This window comes from Quercus lobata, chromosome 9, assembly GCF_001633185.2.
Source record: "Quercus lobata isolate SW786 chromosome 9, ValleyOak3.0 Primary Assembly, whole genome shotgun sequence".
NCBI classification, from domain to species: domain Eukaryota; kingdom Viridiplantae; phylum Streptophyta; class Magnoliopsida; order Fagales; family Fagaceae; genus Quercus; species Quercus lobata.
The window spans coordinates 4438366-4458388 of NC_044912.1; the positions used below are offsets into that span (position 1 = coordinate 4438366).

The window sequence follows — 20023 nt, forward strand, 5'->3', positions numbered from 1 at the left end:
TTAGTAATATTGAACAATTATCTATAACGTATCTCCCTTCCTCCTTTTTGGATGAATAAAAAACTCATATGTTGACAAAAATTGTGTAACAAGATGGTGTCACAACACCATTAAAAAAAAACTGTAACTTTTAGTTTGGGTTTAAAGAGAGATGAATTTTAATTGCAAGCCCAAATAATAAGGGGGAGAGTATCAAACCCATGGCACTGATTTGATAGCTGGACTTGGCACAACTTGGGGCTTTGGGGTTGATATTGTTAGTTGCTTTGGGTTAGCATCGAGTTTAACAGCATGAAACTCGACCCTTATCAAGCATATATCGACTAGGGAGAGGGAATTTAATAAACTATTATATTAATTGATCGAAAACTATTCCAGCATTCATGGGTAACTCTCGATGTTGCACAAAGAGAAACTCTCCATCGTCATATTGGAAGGCTATTTCGGAGTTCATGAGCCAAAACTTGGTTAGTTGGAGGCTGAATTTTCATCAAAAACTCTAAACCTAGTTATGGGGGGGCCTCAATCTACAAGCAAAGATCATCACCTCCCTCCCTTCATTGATGATAGTCTCTTCTCTTCATCATCAACATGTCATAATCTCAAAATCGATTGATCATCAATGGGTCATTAGCTGGCCAAATACTTGAGCCATAATGATTAACAATGGATTCTTACATTTCCAATCCAAAAGAGTTGGGTTGAGGTGATGGGTGGAATAGTACCTTTCTAAACCCGACCCATGAACAACATTACCTATAAATATTTCATAAATCTCTTAATAGATTACTAAATGTTATTTGTTAATATATATATTTTTTTTTATAGTAGAAATATATTGTCTTATATTTGTTATACGCTAGACTTAGACTTCCTATGACACTAACTAAAAACACAACCGTCAAAATATATTAAATTAAAGTCTCTTTTCTATTTATTATTGAATATTAGATACTAGTATTATGTTTTATGCCTTAAAAAGCAAGCAAATTATAGATTATTGAAGACCAATTATTAAAAATTTTGATTTAAAAACATTTGTGTTAGATGCGGGATGTGGACAGTGATTTGGATAGAAAATTTTTCTCAGGGACAAGGATAGATTGCCATCCCTATTTATTCTTATCTTTATAACCAAAAAAAAAAAAAAAAAAGTCATGTCCACCTCACACGTGAGAGGTTTAGATAATAGAGATAAAATGAAAATATCAATTATTTATAGTGTCTTCAACTCATCATTTCAGTTAAAACAGTGCATATTAACAGAGTGTAAAATAGCTTTAATTCTATTTTTAGACGTGAGATTTCTGACTGCTCAAATCATTTGGTATTTTCCATTTCTCCACGTCAACTTTGCTTCAAAGCAAAACTCTCTCTCACTGTCTCTCTCTAATCTCCATCTGTATCTCTAAATTTTCTGCTAAATTTTACCATGGATTTCACAAAAACCAAACAAAACCCACCTCCCCAACCCCAAGTCCCACATCTTCACGCGCATCGACGGCGCGTGCACCACATGACTGACTAACTGTAGCACCTCAAACTGAGTGACTGACACTCTGATACAAACCCAATTCCTCTTCATTTGACAAACATGGGCTGTTGTTTTTGTTGTTTTTCGTCTTGGTCACTTCTTTGTCAAACGCTGTTTCTTTTGAATTTGGCTGCTTATCATTTAGCTCATGCCTCATCAGACAAGTACATATCAGCCATAGGAGACCCAGGTATGAAGAGCCCAGATGTGAGAGTTGGATTAGAAGCTTGGAACTTTTGCAACGAGGTTGGAATGGAAGCACCCAACATGGGTAGCCCCAGGCTGGCTGATTGTGCTGACTTGGACTGCCCTTTGATCATTGGTATTAATATATGCATGCTACTTTACTCATTCCAATTATAGATATTTGATTACAAAGTTAGCTAATTTATCTACATTGTTAACAATTAATGTTAATTTCATGTTGGAGTATGTATTTATGATCATGGATGTGTGTGTGTGTGTGGGGAAACCCATGTAGCTAATGAAGTAGTATGATCATTGATCAGTGGACATAGGTTCTAGTTTCTGAATTAAATGTGGCAAATTGTCTTATGTGAAATTATGCTGATTACAAGAATGTAATAAAAATGTTTCCTTTCTATTTTTTTCTAAATTAGGACATAGGTTTTTATTTTTATTTTTATTTTTTATAGATAAAGGTTAGGATTTGAATCTAGGACATAGGTTTTAGTTTGCAAATTAAATGTGGCAAATTGTCTTATGTGAAATTATGCTGATTGCAAGAATGTGCTAAAAATGATTCCTTTCTCTCTAATTAGGACATAGGTTTTATTTTTTTATTTTTGATAGATAGGTTAGGATTTGAACCTAGACATAAGTTTTAGCTTCTAAATTAAATGTGGAAAACTTTCTTATGTGAAATCATGCTGATTACAAAAACTTGCCAAAACCATCAGCTTTCAGATTGCAATTTTATCCTTAACCTTTCTCTGTTAATTATTTTCAGTAATTCAGGTATGGTTTCCGGGGTCTAAACTATCTTGATGCTAATTGACACTCGCTACGGTGACAATGGAATAAATGCAAAATTTACTTACTTTGATCTAAGCTTGGATGATGAAATGAAATTGTGACTTTAGATATTTATTTTACATATAACAATGCGTGTTCATATTTATAGACTTGTTCTTGATATTTGGTATTCCCTACTGTGTACTTTGCTTGTTTTTTTTGCTCCTTTGGAAAGCCAAAGAGGGTATTTCTGGGACTTGTTGAAAAAACATTAGACCAAGGTGTTGTTTTCCATTTGCATAGTGTAATATTGAGATGCATAACTTCTTATAATATAAATTTCCTTATTAGATAAGTGACTCCAATGGAGTTGGTAGGGGATATTTGAACCGTTGACCTCTTCCGTGATTCTTATTGAAAGTTTAGTGTATAAAAGACCTATCATTTCCCACTTCCTTATCTTTCCTTACTCCACAGTTCTGTTTCAAGGAAGTTAAATGGATAATTGTTCTGAAACATCTGCATAGCCATTAACTGGCCTAGCTTCTATTGATTTATGACACACATGTCATCTTTCTTTTGGTAATGCTTATATTATATTTTAAAATCCCCTTAAACCATCAGTTTTTCCCCCATTCAGTTTTGCTATATGTACACTTTTATCCAACCAACTCTTAATCTATACTTGATTTAGCTAAGATAACAGTGAATTATATAATATATAATTGAATGTAATCATCAACTACATTGATTCTTTACTTTGAGGCCCTTGTTAGTTTTATGTTTCTGTAATCAGATTCCTTGGGCCGCACCACAAAGTGCGAAGTTCATCACAAAGTGAATGAATCAGATAACAGCTTAGGGACTGGTGATAAGTTTCCTGTAACGAGATTCAAGCCATACACAGACCCTGACCTGTTTGCTGTGGAAAAGGAACAGTATCTTGCTTCTCTGTGTGAGGTGCACGATTCCTCAGATCCGTGGTACTTCTGGATGATTATGCTCAAGAATGGAAACTTTGACAAGAATACTACCCTTTGTCCTGAGAATGGCAAGAATGTCAGTAAAATCATAACAAAGAGAAATTTTCCATGCTTCAATGAGGGGTGTATGAATCAACCACTTGTATACCATAATTATACAAGATTGGTTTCTTTAGGGGACCAAATAGAGTCTTTAACAGGGGGATTTTATGGAACATATGACCTTGATGCCGATTTAAGCAAAGGAGTGGGAAATAAATCATACTTCTCAGTCACATGGCAGAAGAATTTGAGCACAGGAAGTTGGGTTTTCTCACAAAGATTAACAACATCTTCAAAGTATCCTTGGCTTATGTTGTATCTACGTGCAGATGCAACTGAAGGATTTAATGGAGGTTATCACTACAGTGGCCGTGGAATCATAAGAAAGGTTTATTCCTTGTCTTCACTTGTTTCTTGCTAGCAGGAAAAATTTGTTGTCTAAACACATTGTCTCTATAAATGAATTCTTACTGATCACACTACCCTTGAGACAAATCAGAATGTCAGTTGAGTTGAAATTTATCTCAATGTATAACAAGTAAATTAATAATTCATAAACTTTAGATGATCTCTCTTAAACTCAATGAATCCTTAATCCAACTAATTTGGGTTGGCTAGATGCTCTCTCTACTTTTTGTTGATCAAGGTTTCATGATCTGCTGTAACTGACACTTTTACTAGTTCTTTATATTCTATAGTTAATGAATTTGTCTTTTGGGATTTTATTTTTAGTTGCTAGAATCTCCAAACTTCAAGGTAAAGGTGACACTTGATGTCAAACAAGGAGGAGGGCCCAACAGTCAATTTTATCTTCTTGATATAGGAAGCTGTTGGAAGAACAATGGAGATCCATGTGATGGTGATGTTCTGACAGATGTGACTAGATACAGCGAAATGATAATAAATCCAGCTACTACAAGCTGGTGCCGTGCTGATAACCTGGTCTCCTGCCCGCCTTACCATGTTAGTCGTACTGGTGAGAAAATATACAGAAATGAGACATCTCGGTTTCCGTATTCTGCTTATCATCTCTACTGCAGCCCAGGAAATGCCAATTATCTGGAGGAACCATATGATATCTGTGATCCATATAGCAATCCACAGGCACAGGAACTGGTGCAAATTCTGCCACATCCTGAATGGGCTGTGAATGGATATCCTGAAAAGCAAGGAGATGGATGGGTTGGAGACTCTAGGACTTGGGTGCTTGATGTGGGTGCTCTCTCTAGTCGATTATACTTCTACCAGGTAATTATGATATTTTTAGTAACTTAGCTATTATCAAATCTTTTATGGAATCCTGGTTGAAATTAGACACACACACACACACACAAAGGAATGATATGCAAATGTGGACACATAAAATTTGGCTAATTGCTAAGTGTTCATAGTAAATGTATGTTTGTGTGCTATGCATCTAGGTGCGTTTAAAATTTTTATCATCTACTTCTATGCATAGAAAATTCAACTAATTATAAGTCCTTACTGCTAACTGTAAGTTTCTATATGTTATCTTTGAGGTGAGACTCCCCAGAGGCCTCATGAGACTTGAGAATTTTCGGGTCTTCCTCTATCTCCTGTCTGATCTTCTCTTACTTATTCTTAATTTCTGCACTACTGTGCAAACTCGTCATCCGTATCTGTCCTTTATCCCATACTCATTCTTGAGGTGCTACTGCTTTGTCCAAAAATTCTAACCCTAACTTTATGCAGCTTTCAGTCTTCAGATTGGATACAATTGAAAAATACCATAGGTTTGTTTTGGATTTATCATTTATCTAGACTTGCTCCCAGCATCCTGAAGGACCTGAACCCATTATAATTCACAACAATTGCTTCCCTAATTCACATTAATGAACTTTTGTAGTTTAGTCTACTTTAACTTGATTAGTGCTGTTGAGTTTGCCCCTCTACTTCAAGATGGACAATATGGTTATAGGGCACTAATAGGAAACATATTACTATTGCCCAGGATCCAGGAACTGAACCAGCAAGGCGTGTATGGTCTTCAATTAATGTTGGTACAGAGATATATGTTAGCAGCACAGGGATGACTGCAGAATGGTCTGTCAGTGATTTTGATATACTGATTCCTGAAGATGTTGCTAGCTCTGGTGTTAGCTTTGACTGATCTCTGCACATTATATTCACCTTTTCATTTAGTAAAGAATAAGTAAATAGAGTAAGTAGAACCCATTACACTTCTACTTAAACCACGTTATCATGTCAGCAGTAGATTCAACACACATACACATGATAAGTGTTGTGTATACGTTCTCTTAAATCCAGATAATCCTCCTGATTTTCTTCGCTTTTCAACTATAAACATTGGAGCTAGCCTTATGATACCAATTGTCAATCATAAATAACTTTTCTTAGACTCCTCTTGGTTGCCAAGAAACTGAGGAAATGCTATTTGCTAATCATGTGTATGTGTATAATTCCATTTGTAAACTCCACTTGTGTTTGTGCTTAATGTAACATTTTTCATTATGTTGTACACAACCGGTCTCAATCTTAGACGGATGAGGTTGACAGCTAGCTTGTAATTTAGTCACTTTATTATTAGCAAATAAGCCTACATTCCCTAAATATGGATAATATCACAAGTAATTGAGTAGCCACTTATAATAGTTCGACACAGACCTTATGTATGCAAAAGAGTAAAGGAGACTGGGTCCTTTGTAGCTAAAGATGAAGGCAAAATCCTATACGCATAGTTGTCAATTTAAGTAAAGAATGTAATAGCCATATTATGCTTCAAAATCATGATTAGTCTGGCACAGCAGCAGATCAGCACCAACAATATTATCACTAGAAGAGAATAACCACTTCAAAATTATTTAGATATATCAAATCTTTTTGTTGCACTAGTACAGTACAATGAAAACACTAAAAACAAGAAAGGAATTACATAGGGCAATGTTTTTGGACAATTTATTTTCACTCTCCTCCTTGAAAACCTAAGCAATGTCTTCAAGGAATGGATAATCAGTGTATCCAAGGACAGGGTCAGAGGTATAGAATGTTTCTCTGTTGTACTTGTTGAGTGGAGCATTGAGCTTAAATCTCTTAGGCAAATCTGGATTGGCTAGAAAATGACGACCATAAGCAACAAGATCTGCATGGTTTTCAGCAATAGCTTTGCTCCCATCTTCCCTGTCATAACCCCCAGCAACAATAAAGTTACCCTTAAAAGCCTCTCTCATTAGCACAAGACCATGGGGACTTTCACTCTTTTCTCTAGCCGTGTTCATTCTTGGCTCAACCATGTGGCAATAAAGAATCTCATATTTGTTTAAGGATTCAGCCATGTAAAGTCCCAAAGCTTCTGGATTTGAGTCTCCGCATTGCACGTAGTCTGCAAAAGGAGATAGCCTTATTCCAACCCTGTCCGCTCCTATCTCATTAGAAACAGCTTCAACTATTTCCAGAGCAAACCGGCAACGATTTTCAAGGGATCCACCATATCGATCCGTTCGATCATTCACTTGATCTTTCATAAACTGGTCAATTAGGTAACCATGAGCCCCATGGATCTCTACTCCATCAAAGCCTGTGTATAAGACAAATAATGACATTTTAATGAAGGGAATATGTAATAACAAAGGTAACCATGAGGCCCATTGTTCTTTCAGTTTTCTTTCATAAAGTACAAAGTACATTCCTTCACTCCCCCGTACATTTGACCAATCAAATATCTTTTATCTTATATAAACAAATGAAAAGAACTTACCAGCTTCAATAGCATTCCTTGCAGCAAGCCTAAAATCATTGACAATTTGAGGAATTTCCTCTATCCTTAGCCGCCTTGGAGGAGTGAAGTCTGCAACGTCAATTCCATTAGCTTTAATTTGAGGGGTCAAAGGCCTGTTAGAGGAAGAAATTGGGGCTTGACCATTTGGCTGAAAACCTGTAGACATCAAAATAAAGAAAAATAAATATCCAAATAATTCAAATGAGTTTGATAAGACATCATCAATCACCACTTAAAGAATTAGAAAAAATGAGAGTTATGATCTGTTAAATTACTTAGAAAATGATCGTTCTTTTCTTTGCAAAGATTTTTTTTTCTTTAAAAAAAAAAAAAAAAAACATTTATCTGGAGAAGTAATTGACAAGACCTTTATTGATTTGAAAAATCACAAAAAAAATAAAATAAAATAAAATAAGATGCAAAATTAATGCTTCTTCTGGATCAAGAAGGCATAATAGCTCCATTATGTATTTCACATGATTGTACAGTACAAGGATGGGTTCCATAAATGTTCCCCTCCAAAAAAGGAAATTTCAAGATCATATTCCATGTCAAAAAAGGAAAGCTCATGATCTTAGGGCTGTCTAACATGCCAAAAAGTGGTGGTTGGCTGTCTGTGACTACCATAGATATAGGACTCAATAATGATTTTGACAATTGATTTCGAGCAAGTGGTGTCTGCATATCTAAAACAGCAAGTACAAAGATTTTGAAAGACCAACCAACTAAAAGAACCATGCTTTTGAAAAGTGATATGCAACCATCCACTCTGACCTTTTCTACAAAAATGACTAAATAACATTCTATTCAATGGTGATACAAAAATGCCGTTTTAGCTGAAATGACAACATCATTAGCCTTTTGTCCAACAACCTCCACTGATTCGATTTTTTTAAAGCAGTGGGTGTCACCTTATTTGTATCCTAAAAACAAAATGACATTAACATATCACACTTATAATGGAAGATGCCCCTTCCACTGAGGCAATTATCATCATAAAAGGCCCCCTAAAATTAAAAATCCATTTATAGTAGAGAAGATAATGCAAAAAATAACACCACTACAATGATAGATCAATAGTTTTTTAAAATAATTATATTGTTGCATAAATTTTCCTTTTACTCCGTCAATCCAACAATGATCATCACTTTTGCTTATTTTACTCTCTAAAATGATAGTTAAGCCAATTAATGCTCTTCCTCAAAAAGTATGCTTCTTTTCAAATGTGACACTCATTTTGTAGGGAATAGCATTCTATAGCACCAACGCATGGTTATTTCAGCAGTCAATCAAAACTTCCATCTAATTTGATCTTTACCAAATAGGTTCATATGCAATACTTCCTTTAGGATCAACAGCAATCAATAGTTGAGTAGCACAATGTGACAATGTGGTATAGAAAACCCAAATCTACTCAATTCATGAATCATTTACCATAAAGGCTTTGTAATTTAGCATATTACAAAACATTCAACTCTCTCCATCCATTACAAAAGTTCAATTGTCAACAAGCAATAAAAGAAACCTAAGAAGGTTTGTCAGTCAAAGTCAAACCTTGACTTGAAACCCTCCCCACATGCCAAATTTGACAAAAGAAAACTCCACCTTTGGCATGAACAGCATCTACGATGGGTTTCCATGCTTCAACTTGCTCTTTTGTCCATATACCAGGTGTGTCTGGATACCTTCACAATAGCAAAGAAACCTAAGAAGTCATAAAAATTTTCAAGGCAAGAAAGGGAACCCTCAAAATGGAGATTGTCAATCAGTGTGAAACATGGTAAGAAATTGATTACCCTTGAGCAGTGTCAGAAACTCCAGTGGCTTCAGTTATTAGTAGACCACCTTTGGAGGTTCTTTGAGAATAATATAAGATAGCATGTGGCTGAGGAACATTGCCATAAGATCTCTGTCTGGTCAATGGTGCCAAAACAACCCTGAAAATACAAATTAAATGATAAATTGAGTAAATCCAGTAAGAAATCTTTCTAACTGAAGAAAGTAGTATCCTATAAGAATCAAATATATATTGCCCGTAGCAAAGGCTAGAAGAATAATATGATTAAGCCCCTTTTCTATATGTTATAATAGATACTAATAAATAAAAAAAGGCAAGTAACAACTGAAACCAAATCAAACAATTCATTTTTGAATGATTATGGCAGAGATAAGGACAGCTTCACAACTTCACCTGTGGATTGCTAAAATACAAACCTTTAAATAAGGTTTGAGAAGCTGAAGGAAAACACAAAATCAACAAAACTCTACATATAATATAATGCTTCTCCTTGTGAGTAAAAAAATAAATACCTAAATGAGAAGGAGTGACAGAGGTAGAGACAGAGAATGTTTGATTTGTTCTACAATTTTTTTATTTTATTTATTTATTTATTTATTTATTTATTTATTTTTTTTTTTTTTTAGAGTTTGTTTATCGTTAAAGTGTACAACCATACTGTCATGTATTAAAGATAAATTTCACAAAATGCAGTACTTGAGTGGGGGAGGAGAACCTCAAAGATTCTATAGGTCCTTCAACTATGACAAATTATCTATCTTATCATAGATAATTTGCTATGCACTTGAAATTTGAAAATACTTAGTTTCAAGTTCAGGGCCTACGTTGTTTTTAATTTGTGTATGTCCCTTTTCAACCTATTTCTATATCAAAAGCTTACCCTTTTCCAATACCAACAAAGCTGCAGCAAAGAGCACTAAGTTTACGACTGTTTGCAAACATAAAACTTAACAACTCTAATGAGAGCATTTTGGAAAGAACGTAAGTATATCTTTGTGTGGTATGAACTTCGAAAGTGGCTGCTTCATGACATTTCAACCCTTATTGTATCCAAACCTAGCCTAGGCTTAGTGTAAAATAAGTAAAGTAAGAAACAAAATGAAGCATGAAAATGGAGAAGGAGATATTACAGATGAATGATGAAATAGTAAAAACTTGGACCAAATAATTTGATGAATTTTTTATGGACAGAATAAGGTGATTAGTTCTGTTAATTACATGTAGGTCCTAGATTATCAAATGATAACATAGAGCATTTCAAGAATGACTTGGGAACTGTTCTAGGATATAGAGGAGGAAGCCAAATTGGATTACTTTTCACCATACAGAATTTGCGGCCATACTTATCAACATAACACTGATAAATAGATGGATCTCATCCCCCCTCCCCAGCCCCAAAAAAGTTAGAACAAAATTGTTGAGAAATGATTTTATAACTATAGATTGATATCTTATATAATCAAAGCAACTGTAAATAGATGTAAGCACTCTCAATCTCATGATGAAGCTACAAATACATTACTTAGAGGTTCTGAAAACACACAATCCTGACTGCCAAGGTGATCAGATACCTTAATCCAGAAAAACCAAATGACAGATTTATTGTCCTTTTGAGATCAAAGGAAAAAGTCATCACTAACAACTCATTAAATGAGTAGAGCTCAGCAAGACAGCTAATGCAGTTCCAAGGAAATTCATCAATCTTAACATTATAAAAAAATTAGCAGAAGTCTCACACTTTTAGCAGATTAATATAGAGAATTCTTAAAAAAAATGTGTCATTTCTTGGTTAATCACAAAACAAACACAGATGTGAACTGACAAGAAAATGCTCAAAAAGGGCAAGAGTGTTATGTAACCGACATATATTATCATAAACTAAGATTTCTTGAAAGTTGAAACCTTTGTAAATAAAACAATTCATTATCCCAACTGGGATATGTCACAAACACCCTTTTTATTTTTTACAAAATCAAAGTAAAAAAAAAAAAAACAAAAAAAGTATTTTGCAGGGTGTGTTGGTATACCTACGGGAAAGGTTGAACTTGCCCAGTTTGTAAGGAGTAAGAAGAGGAATGGTGGCAGCTTCAGCAGCCATTTATAATGATTCTATTCTATCCTTTCCTGTTGAATGCTAGTACCTTGCTTCTGTTCCTGATTTCAGACAAAAGTGAGAATGAAATGCTTGTTACACAAATGGGTATTTATAGAAATGAAAAAGCATTAAAGATTTGTGTCAAAAAAGTCTTCCAATAATGCAGCCCAAAATGTTATTCTATTCAAATCCCAAAAAATTACTTAACTATATGATACAATTTTACAATACTCCAGCATTCAAACTTTTATTTTCAAATACAATAAGTTAAAATAATACTTTTACACAATAAAATAGTATATTCCAAAACCCAAATAAAAACAAAAACACAAAACCCCACGTCACCTCTGCAACCACCTGCTACCACTACCACCACGAAGAACATACCCAAACTGTTGTTTTCTTAAAACTCCAGCCACAAACTCCGGCAACCACGGCAACCCACAAAATCAAAATCAAAATCAAACCAAACCACGGCAACCCCCAACTCCACCACCATGAACGCACAAAAATAAATCCATCCCAAAATCAAATCAAACCAATAGCAAAATGCCATACCCAATTCCTTTAAGCACCGGTCACAGCCAAAAAAAAAAACCCCAACCCAGAACTCAGAGAAGACGAGAAGCTTGGTGTTGGCAGCGATGGCGAGAGAGAGAAGAGAGAGGCTTGGTCAGGTGGCCTTGACGGTGGCTTGCGGGGGGGCCTGTGACAGTGGGTCCGGCCATGGTGGCTTGGTGATGGCGTTCATGTCCACCATGGTTTTGGGTCTGAAGAGGAGAGAACAAACAAGAGTGAAGAAGACAGAAGAGAGAGAATAAGAAAGGAAAGAGAGAAAAGAATCAGATATAATATATTATATAATAATAATTTTTAATTATACAATCTTGTTGTTACAGTACCATCCTAAAAATAGGATGGTACTGTAGTAATATTATATAAATTTTTTTACAATCTTCATATTTTGCAAGTCGGGCTGGAACCACATTTTAAAGTTGTGATGGTAAATATATATCATCATATACAGTATATCATTTGGGCTGCAGATGCTCCTGGACAACGAAGTTTGCTTTTAAAAGGTGTTCATAACTTTTTTCGCAGTGCCTGATGTCTGTGGTGACGTTTGGAAATACGTGGCTGTGGATGGGAATGGGGTCTACAGATTCTGAATAAGTTAGGAGGGGTAGAGGGGATTTTTTAACCAAATTTATCCTAGTGGGTCAAAAATAATTCAACCCAACTTAATTCACATGAGTTGAGTTGGGTTGGGTCAGATTGAACTTATGGGTCTGAAAATTTTTATTTTTATTATTATTATTAAATTGAGCAGAAAAAAATACATCACACTTGCTACCTGAGTTGATAAACAAAATATACATAAATATATAAACTAAAATTCCAACTTAGTTGTAAACAAAATATATTTAAGTATCCAACTAAGTTGATAAATAAAATATAAATGAACTAGTATCCTAATTCACTTATAAATAAAAATATACATGAATTCCTAACTCAGTTATAAACAAAATATATCTAAAATTTTATTTTTTTTATTAATTATATAATATATTTAAATATATATTAAAAGAATAAATAGGATTTTATATTATATATGATAGTAGGAACCGAGGAAGTGCTCTAGAGCTGGTTTTTTTAAAAAAAATTTATTAAATATATAATATATTTTAAACATATATTAAAATATGGGTGGGTCGGGTCAGGTCGAGTTTGGCGGGTTTGTAATTTTATGACCCAAACCTAATCCGACTCGTTATAAAATTTTTTTTTATAACCCAACCCAACCCACCACACTTTAAAAACCGACCCAACCTGACGGGTTGGGTTGGGTAGGGTTTGGTGGGTTGACGGGTTTTCTGCAAACCCCTAGAATAAGTCTAATGCCACATAAAATGGCACAATAAATGTCACAACTCGATTATGTATTGAGTTGTGGTTGGTAGAGGGATAATTGTGGGTCCATATGGAGACACCATTTTACCAACTACAGCTCTTCATATAGGCGAATTGTGGCATTTATTGTGCCACATTATGTGGCACAAGACTTATTCACAGATTTTACACTATACATTGAACCCTCAAGAAAAGTTTGACCCCCAATGTAGGAGAAAGTATATTATGTTTCTGTAATACCAATTCAGCATCTGTTTTGGTATTTCCTACCCAATAAATAAATGACACATGTTTCAAAAAATCACATCACCACTTAAAGTGGGAGAAAGTATACCATGTTTCAAAAATCATCCATCACCACTTAAAGAACTAGAAAAATGAGAGTTATGATCCATTAAATTACTTTGAAAAAGATGTTTCTTCACAAAGATTTAATTTTTTTTTTTTTTTAAATAATTATCTAAAGAAGTAATTGACAAGACCTTCATTGATTTGAAAACCACAAAAAAAAAAAATGAAAAAAGAAAAAGAAAAAAGAGAGAGAGAGAAAATTAATACTTCTTTTGGATCATGAAGGTATAATAGCTCCATTATGTGTTTCACATGATTGTACAGTAAGGATAGGGCTCCATAAATATTCCACTCCAAAAAAGGAAATTTCAAGATCTTATTACATTTAAAAAAAAAAAAAAAGGAAAGCTCATGATCTTAGGGCTGTCTAACACGTCAAAAAGTGGTGGTTGGTTGTCTATGACTACCATAGATATAGGACTCAATAATGATTTTTGACAACTAATTTAGAGCAAATGGTGTCTGCATATCTAAAACAAAACTAAGAAGATTTTGAAAGACCAACCAACTGAAAGAACCATGCTTTTGAAAAAGTGGCATGCAACCACCACTCTGGCATTTTCTACTGAAATAACTAAATAATATTCTATTCAATGGTGACATAAAACATCCTTTTTAGCTGAAATGGCAATAACATTAGCTTTTTGTCCAACCAACCACGGTGATTTTATTTTGTTAAAGCATTGGGTGTCACCTTATTCGTATCCTAAAAACAAAATTACATTAACATATCAGACTTATAATAGAAGATGCCCCTTCCACTGAGGCAATGATCATCATAAAAGCCCCCCTAGTAATAAAAAAAAAACCATTTATAGTAGAGAAGATAATGCAAATAATTATATTGTTGCATAAATTTCCTTTACTCCTTCAATCCAACAATGATCACTTTTGTTAATTTTACTTTCTCCAAAATGAGAGTCAATCCAATTAATGCTCTTCCTCAAAAAGTATGTTTCTATTTCAAATGTGGCACTTATTATGCAGGGAATAGCATTCTACAGCACCAATGGATGGTTATTTCAGCAGTCAATAAAAACTTCCATCCAATTTGATTCTCTACCAAATAGGTTCACATGCAATACTTCCTTCAAGATCAACAGCAATCAATACTTAAATATCACAATGTGGTATAGAAAACCCAAATCTACTCAATTCATGAATCATTTACCATATAGTCTCTATAATTTAGCATATTACAAAACATTCAACTCTCTCCATCCATTACAAAAGTTTAATTGTCAACAAGCAATATTAGAAGAGAAGATATAAAGGTAGTCTCAGTCAAAGACAAACCTTGATTTGAAACCCTCCCCGTATGCCAAATTTGACAAAAGAAAACTCCACCTTTGGCATGAATAGCATCTACAATGGGTATCTAGGCTTCAACTTGCTATTTTGTCCATATACCACGTGTGTCTAGATACCTTTACAATAGCAAAGAAACCTAAGAAGTCATAAAGATTTTCAAGGCAAGAAAGGGAACCCTCAAAATGGAGATTGTCAATCAGTGTGAAACATGGTAAGAAATTGATTATCCTTGAGCAGTGTCAGAAGCTCCAATGGCTTCAGCTATTAGTAGACCACCTTTGGAGGTTCTTTGAGAATAATATAAGATAGCATGTGGCTGAGGAACATTGCCATAAGATCTTTGTCTGGTCAATGGTGCTAAAACAACTTTGAGAATACAAATTAAATGATAAATTGAGTAAATCTAGTAAGAAATCTTTCTAACTGAAGAAAGTAGTACCCTATAAGAATCAAATATATATTGCCCGTAGCAAAGGCTGGAAGAATAATATGATTAAGCCCCTTTTCTATATGTTATAATAGATACTAATAAATAAAAAAAGGCAAGTAACAACTGAAACCAAATCAAACAATTCATTTTTGAATGATTATGGTAGAGATAAGGACAGCTTCACAGCTTCACCTGTGGATTGTTAAAATATAAACTTTTAAATAAGGTTTGAGAAGCTGAAGAAAAACACAAAATCAGAAAAACTCTGCATATAATATAATGCTTTTCCTTTTGAGTAGACAAATAAAAATCTAAATGAGAGAATGACAGAGAGAGAGAATGTTTGACTTGATCTATAATTTCTTTTTTTTTCCTTTGGAGTTGTTCATCGTTAAAGTACAACCAAATTGTCAAGTATTAATGATAGATTTCAAAAAATGCAGTACTGGAGTGGGGTAGGAGAACCTCAAAGATCCTATAGGCCCTTCAATTATGACAATTTCTATATCATTCATAGCTAATTTGCCATGCACTTGAAATTTGAAAATACTTAGTTTCAAGTTCAGGGCCTATGTTATTCTTAATTCGTGCACCTCTCTCCTACGTTATTCTTAATTCGTGCACCTCTCTTTTCAACCTATGTTTATATCATAAGCTTACCTTTTTCCTACACATACAAAGCTGCAGCAAAGAGCACTAAGTTTTTTTTTTTTTTTTGGTTGAAAAAAAAAAAGTGGCACTTTGTTTATGGCTTGTGCAATAAATGCAAGACCACGTTTTGCTTTAAGAAAATACCAAAAAAGATAAGTAAGAAACAAAATGAAGCATGTTAAAACTTGGAAAAATTAATTTGATGAATTTTTATGCACAGAATAGGGTGAATTAGTTCTGTTAATCTTTGTTTCCTATACATAAAAGATAGAATCAAAACTATCGGCTTTCAGATTGCAGTTTTATCCTTAACCTTTCTCTGTTAATTATTTTCAGTAATTCAGGTATGGTTTCCGGGGTCTAAATTATCTTGATGCTAATTGACACTCAATACCAAAATTTGTCGCCATGGTTTGATTCGCTACAGTGACAATGGACTAAATGCAAACTTTACTTACTTTGATCAAAGCTTGGATGATGAAATGAAATTGTGACTTTAGATATTTATTTTACATATAACAATGCGTGTTCATATTTATAGGCTTGTTCTTGATATTTGGTATTCCCTACTGTGTACTTTGCTTGTTTTTTTGGCTCCTTTGGAAAGCCAAAGAGGGTATTTCTGGGACTTGTTGAAAAAACATTAGACCAAGGTGTTGTTTTCCATTTGCATAGTGTAATATGGAGATGCATAACTTCTTATAATATATATATATATATATATATGTATATATATTTTCCCTTATTAGATAAGTGAATCCAATGGGAGTTGGTAGGGGATATTTGAACCGTTGACCTCTTCCATGATTCTTATTGAAAGTTTAGTGTATAAAAGACCTATCATTTCCCACTTCCTTATCTTTCCTTACTCCACAGTTATGTTTCAAGGAAGTTAAATGGATAATTGTTCTGAAACATCTGCATAGCCATTAACTGGCCTAACTTCTATCGATTTATGACATACATGTCATCTTTCTTTTGGTAATGCTTATATTATATTTTAAAATCCCCTTAAACCATCAGTTTTTCCCTCTTTCAGTTTTGCTATATGTACACTTTCATCCAACCAACTCTTTTGAAGAATCTATACTTGATTTAGCTAAGATAACAGTGAATTATATAATATATAATTAAATGTAATCATTTACTACATTGAGTCTTTACTTTGAGGCCATTGTTAGTTTTATGCTTCTGTAATCAGATTCTTTGGGCCGCACCACAAAGTAGGAAGTTCATCACAAAGTGAATGAATCAGATAACAGCTTAGGGGCTGGTGATAAGTTTCCTGTAACGAGATTCAAGCCACATACATGGACCCTGACCTGTTTGCTGTGGAAAAGGAAAAGTATCTTGCTTCTCTGTGTGAGGTGCACGATTCCTCAGATCCGTGGTACTTCTGGATGATTATGCTCAAGAATGGAAACTTTGAGAAAAATACTACCCTTTGTCCTGAGAATGGCAAGAATGTCGGTAAAATCATAACAAAGCGAAATTTTCCATGCTTCGGTGAGGGGTATATGAATCAACCACTTGTATACCATAATTATACAAGATTGGTTTCTTCAGGGGACCAAATAGAGTCTTTAACAGGAGGATTTTATGGAACATATGACCTTGATGCCAATTTAAGCAAAGGTGTAGGAAATAAATCATACTTCTCGGTCACATGGCAGAAGAATTTGAGCACAGGAAGTTGGGTTTTCTCATAAAGATTAACAACATCTTCAAAGTATCCTTGGCTTATGTTGTATCTACGTGCAGATGCAACTGAAGGATTTAATGGAGGTTATCACTACAGTGGCCGTGGAATCATAAGAAAGGTTTATTCCTTGTCTTCACTTGTTTCTTGCTAGCAGGAAAAATTTGTTCTCTAAACACATTGTCTCTATAAATGAATTCTTACTGATCACACTACCCTTGAGAGAAATTAGAATGTCAGTTGAGTTGAAATTTATGTATCTCAATGTATAACAAGTAAATTAATAATTCATAAAATTTAGATGATCTCTCTTAAACTCAATGAATCCTTAATCCAACTAATTCGGGTTGGCTAGATGCTCTCTCTACTTTTAGTTGATCAAGGTTTTATGATCTGCTGTAATTGACACTTTTACTAGTTCATTATATTCTAGGGTTAATGAATTTGTCTTTTGGGATATTATTTTTAGTTGCTAGAATCTCCAAACTTCAAGGTAAAGGAGACACTTGATGTCAAACAAGGAGGAGGGCCTAACAGTCAATTTTATCTTCTTGATATAGGAAGCTATTGGAAGAACAAGGGAGATCCATGTGATGGTGATGTTCTGACAGATGTGACTAGATACAGCGAAATGATAATAAATCCAGCTACTACAAGCTGGTGCCATGCTGATAACCTGGTCTCCTGCCCGCCTTACCATGTTAGTCGTACTGGTGAGAAAATATACAGAAATGAGACATCTCAGTTTCCATATTCTTCTTATCATCTCTACTGCACCCCAGGAAATGCCAATTATCTGGAGGAACCATATGATATCTATGATCCATACAGCAATCCACAGGCACAGGAATTGGTGCAAATTCTGCCACATCCTGAATGGGCTGTGCATGGATATCTTGAAAAGCAAGGAGATGGATGGTTTGGAGACTTTAGCACTTGGGTGCTTGATGTGGGTGCTCTACCTAGTCGATTATACTTCTACCAGGTAATTATGATATTTTTAGTAACTTAGCCATTATCAAATTTGTTATGGAATCCTGGTTGAAATCACACACACACAAAGGAATGATATGTGAATGTGGACACATAAAATTTGGCTAATTGCTAAGTTCACGTTCATAGTAAATGGATGTTTGTGTTCTATGCATCTAGGTGCAATCAAAATTTTTATCATCTACTTCTTTGCATAGAAAATTCAACTAATTATAACCCCTTACTGCTAACTGTAAGTTTCCATATGTTATCTTTGAGGTGAGACTCCCTAGAGGCCTCATGAGACTCAAGAATTTTCAGGTCTTCCTCTATCTCCTGTTTGATCTTCTCTTACTTATTCTTAATTTCTGCACTACTGTGCAAACTTGTCATTCGTATTTGTCCTTTATCCCATATTCATCCTTGAGGTGCTGCAGCTTTGTCCAAAAATTCTAACCCTAACAATGTGCAACTTTCAATCTTCAGATTGGATTCAATTGAAAAATATCATAGGTTTGCTTTGGATTTATCATTTATCTAGACCTGCTCCCAGCATCCTGTAGGACCTGAACCCATTGGAATTCAGAGCAATTGCTTCCCTAATTCACATTAGTGAACTTTTGTAGTTTAGTCTACTTTAACTTGATTAGTGCTGTTGAGTTTGTCCCTCTGCTTCAAGATTGACAATATAGTTATAGGGCACTAATGGGAAACATACTATTATTGCCCAGGATCCAGGAACTGAACCAGCAAGGTGTGTATGGTCTTCAATTAATGTTGGTATAGAGATATATGTTAATAGCACAGGGATGACTGCAGAATGATCTGTCAGTGATTTTGATATACTGGTTCTTGAAGATGTTGCTAGCTCTGGTGTTAGCTTTGATTGATCTTTGCACAGTATATTCACCTTTTCATTTAGTAAAGAATAAGTAAATAGAGTAAGTAGAACCCATTATAGTTCTACTTAAACCACGTTATCATGTCAGCAATAGATTCAACACACATACACATGATAAGTGTTGTGTATATGTTCTCTTAAATCCAGATAATCCTCCTGACTTTCTTTGCTTTTCAACTATAAACATTGGAGCTAACCTTATGATACCAATTGTCAATCATAAATAACTTTTCTTAGACTCCTCTTGGTTGCCAAGAACAGAGGAAATGCTATTTGCTAATCATGTGTATGTGTATAATTCCATTTGGAAACTCCACTTGTGTTTGTGCTTAATGTAACATATTTCATTATTTTGTACAGAACCGGTCTCGAGCTTAGACAGATAAGGTTGACAGCTAGCTTGAAATTTAGTTATTTTATTATGAGCAAATAAGCCTACATGCCATAAATATGGATAATATCACAAGTAATTGAATAGCCACTTACAATGGTTCAATACAGACCTTACGTATGCGAAAAAGTAAAGGAGACTAGGTCCTTTGTAGCTAAAGCCGAAGGCAAAATCCTATACGCATAGTTGTCAATTTAAGTAAAGAATCATTACTTGTAATAG

General features: G+C 34.4%; 2 protein-coding genes and 1 pseudogene across 6 annotated transcripts; 2 read left to right on the forward strand and 1 right to left on the reverse strand.

The window, feature by feature from the left end:
* Positions 1 to 1259: 1259 nt before the first annotated feature.
* On the forward strand, positions 1260 to 6036 carry LOC115960179. The gene is made up of 4 exons (XM_031078946.1): positions 1260 to 1856; positions 3306 to 3922; positions 4267 to 4782; positions 5507 to 6036. The coding sequence occupies exons 1-4, from the start codon at positions 1595 to 1597 to the stop codon at positions 5663 to 5665; spliced, it is 1554 nt and encodes a 517-aa protein (XP_030934806.1). The 5' UTR covers positions 1260 to 1594; the 3' UTR covers positions 5666 to 6036.
* A 323-nt stretch (positions 6037 to 6359) lies between these two features.
* LOC115960182 (12-oxophytodienoate reductase 2-like) lies at positions 6360 to 12048 on the reverse strand. 4 transcript variants are annotated; one of them, XM_031078949.1, is made up of 6 exons: positions 11743 to 12048; positions 11117 to 11243; positions 9088 to 9228; positions 8846 to 8976; positions 7271 to 7447; positions 6360 to 7090 (listed from the first exon to the last, which is right to left on the reverse strand). In XM_031078949.1, the coding sequence occupies exons 2-6, from the start codon at positions 11185 to 11187 to the stop codon at positions 6498 to 6500; spliced, it is 1113 nt and encodes a 370-aa protein (XP_030934809.1). In that variant the 5' UTR covers positions 11188 to 11243; positions 11743 to 12048; the 3' UTR covers positions 6360 to 6497. The 4 variants fall into 4 exon arrangements, with proteins under 4 accessions (XP_030934809.1, XP_030934810.1, XP_030934811.1 ...); XM_031078950.1 differs by lacking the exon at positions 11743 to 12048 and adding an exon at positions 11572 to 11734; XM_031078951.1 differs by lacking the exon at positions 11743 to 12048 and adding an exon at positions 11530 to 11734 and having other exon boundaries at positions 8897 to 8976.
* A 5100-nt stretch (positions 12049 to 17148) lies between these two features.
* Positions 17149 to 19399, forward strand: LOC115961083 (annotated as a pseudogene). The gene is made up of 3 exons (XR_004085290.1): positions 17149 to 17658; positions 18007 to 18522; positions 19241 to 19399. The product of XR_004085290.1 is annotated as an uncharacterized LOC115961083 (transcript).
* Positions 19400 to 20023: the final 624 nt, after the last annotated feature.

Coding starts and splice junctions, on each gene's coding strand:
- LOC115960179 (XM_031078946.1), top strand. CDS start 1,595: ATGGGCTGTTGTTTTTGTTGTTTTTCGTCTTGGTCACTTCTTTGTCAA. Junction 1,857..3,305: donor GGACTGCCCTTTGATCATTG/GTATTAATATAT, acceptor TTCTGTAATCAG/ATTCCTTGGGCCGCACCACA. Junction 3,923..4,266: donor GCCGTGGAATCATAAGAAAG/GTTTATTCCTTG, acceptor TTTTATTTTTAG/TTGCTAGAATCTCCAAACTT.
- LOC115960182 (XM_031078949.1), bottom strand. CDS start 11,187: ATGGCTGCTGAAGCTGCCACCATTCCTCTTCTTACTCCTTACAAACTG. Junction 9,229..11,116: donor AAGTTCAACCTTTCCCGTAG/GTATACCAACAC, acceptor TTGTATTTTCAG/GGTTGTTTTGGCACCATTGA. Junction 8,977..9,087: donor GTTTCTGACACTGCTCAAGG/GTAATCAATTTC, acceptor GCTATTGTGAAG/GTATCCAGACACACCTGGTA.